General features: G+C 32.2%; 1 protein-coding gene across 1 annotated transcript in view; it reads left to right on the forward strand.

Annotated features, from left to right (window-relative positions):
- Window positions 1-750, forward strand: part of LOC104702046 (monoglyceride lipase-like) — a 10,167-nt gene extending 9,417 nt beyond the window's left edge. Inside the window, exon 8 of the mRNA XM_010417860.2 lies at window positions 5-750. Coding sequence (XP_010416162.1) covers window positions 5-364 — 360 coding nt within the window. The 3' untranslated portion in view covers window positions 365-750. The remainder of the gene's footprint in view (window positions 1-4) is intronic.

A 2,515-nucleotide genomic window follows, 5' to 3' on the forward strand; every position in this document is an offset into this window, starting at 1 on the left:
CCAAATAAGTGCAGCTAACAAGAAAGGAATGCCAGTTTCTCGTGACCCCGCAGCTCTCGTTGCCAAATATTCTGACCCGTTAGTCTTCACGGGATCCATCAGGGTTAAAACCGGGTACGAGATCCTTAGAATCACTGCTCACTTGCAACAGAACCTGAACAAAGTGAAAGTTCCTTTTCTTGTGATGCACGGAACAGACGATACAGTGACCGATCCCAAAGCCTCAAAGAAGCTGTACGAGGAAGCTTCCTCGTCAGACAAATCAATCAAGCTCTATGATGGTTTGTTGCATGATCTTCTCTTTGAACCTGAGCGAGAAATCATCGTTGGAGCAATTTTAGATTGGCTGAACCAGCGGGTTTAGCTCGTTCAAACCAACAATTACTATCTCAACATCGAATCAAGAAATAAAAGATTGTGCAGCATTTCTTGATTCAGACAAGAATAATTTATTTCTCGGCATTATTTTCTGAGTTACTTATTGACTGAGAGAAAAGAGAGAGAGAAAAAAAAGTAGTTCTTGGTTGATTCAGTAACTTCTTGGTTGATTTTTCTCAACCCAGAGGTCAGAAAGAAGATAGAGGAAAAGGAGTCCAGTGGACTCTCTTGCTATATGCTTCTTGTCGTCGGTAATGTATTGTCATAAAATCAATAATTTTGTTACCTCGGATTTTATAATTATCTTATATCTACATTCTGTACCTGTAATACCGATTGTTATATGAAATCTTCAAGTAATTTTTTTGGCTATTTCGATACTTTCATTTTCCCGCTTGTAAATATTGTTCTTATGCACTCTCTAGTCAACGGATATATCAATGTATCTTAAACTAAGTGAAAATTTATCAAATGATCTTACATGGATCTCTCATAACCAAAAGACTTAGATTAACTTGGCCAAAATTTGCATATTGTTGGGCATCCTAAACCTTGAGCAACTGTTTTAAAATTCTTTTTTGGGTTGCCGTTTGAGCAACAGAAATCATAGCTGACGGTGTATTAAACCAAAGATCTCTCTGATTGTTTTTTTCACAAATAACAAATGATGCTACATTTGTCTCACGATTGACTATTACTTTTTTGGTTTCAAAGAGATTATATTCTGCCAGTTTGAATATTCTGATTTTTTTTTCTTCAATATATTCTAATTATATCGAAAATTTTGTATGAAATCATAAGAATCAGATTTTGAAGGTCTTCTTAAACCAAAAATATGTGTGTTTTCTGTTCCCATACACAAACAAAAAGTATATGATGAATAAGTAAAAAAATTTATAGTGAGAAGTAAAATATGGTGAGAAATTTGATTGTTTGACCTAAACATTATGTGTGATTTGTCTTCGTCCATGTAGGAGAATGTAAGATATGCGTACGCCCATATTTCTCAAAGATAATGATTTCAAGAGAATTTTTGAACGAATCTTTGAATGTGTGAAAGTCTTATTTATCTCATTATAATCATAAATATATAAAATAAATTATACTATTGTCTATCTTAAAGATATCAGAGTAATTACGCTGATTCGTTATATGTATGTTTATCGATGACAAATATATTATTTTCTTGGAGAACAGAAAACATCTAATACCATAGTCCAATTTTAAAACTTTTTACAAGGATTAAGACCTGATACCAGGCTGATGAAGCACATGCTTGTAGCCGTTAATATAAATGAATTGAACTGTCATTTTATAGAAATGTGTCAGTAGCCGAGTTAGCTTGTGTTGGAGAGTTCACTAGTGAGGTTCCGCGTTCGATCTTCCTTACTTTCATAGTTACCATTTTTATTCCTTTTTCATTAAAAATAAGTAATTCATCGGCCCATAATAATTTTGGCTTGTGGCCCGTTATTATTCAGCGTATAAATAAAACCAATCAAAGACTCTGTCGGTACGTTTACGTTATGCCATAGAAATCAACAGAAACGGAAATTGGCATAGTGGGATAATGATGAAGACGTAAGTGCATAAATATTGTATTCGTTTAGCTATAAGTCTATAGAATCTTTGATAAAATAGGTGCATATATATATTAAATTGATTTAGCTAACTCTATAGAATCTTTGATATAATCAATTTGTTAATAGAAGATAGAATATTATCAGTTGCGAAGATTTATTAATTTATTTTTAGCTTTGATTAGCCATTGTGCAATACAAAATTATTATTAAATACATGTGTAAAATTTTACTGTGTGTGCTGCTGCTGACTATTGATTAATGACATTTCAAGTCTTTTTACCTACATCTGCATATATTTGTTGATAATATATACGTAATAGACATATAATAGTTTTAAATTCTTCAAAAGAGAGGAATCCGTTTACGAAAAAAAAAAAATTAATAATAAGCTCAAAATATAAAACTACTAAGTACTAACTGCAAAAATTTAAAACTAATCATTTGATGAAACAAATTGATAGACCTCATCTGTATATATTTGGTTTTCCAGCCCAACTTGAAAATGGCAGGTCTATTAACAACTTAGAATTGCACGGAAGTGTTACATTCATGGG

Source organism: Camelina sativa, chromosome 7, assembly GCF_000633955.1.
Source record: "Camelina sativa cultivar DH55 chromosome 7, Cs, whole genome shotgun sequence".
Lineage (NCBI taxonomy): Eukaryota > Viridiplantae > Streptophyta > Magnoliopsida > Brassicales > Brassicaceae > Camelina > Camelina sativa.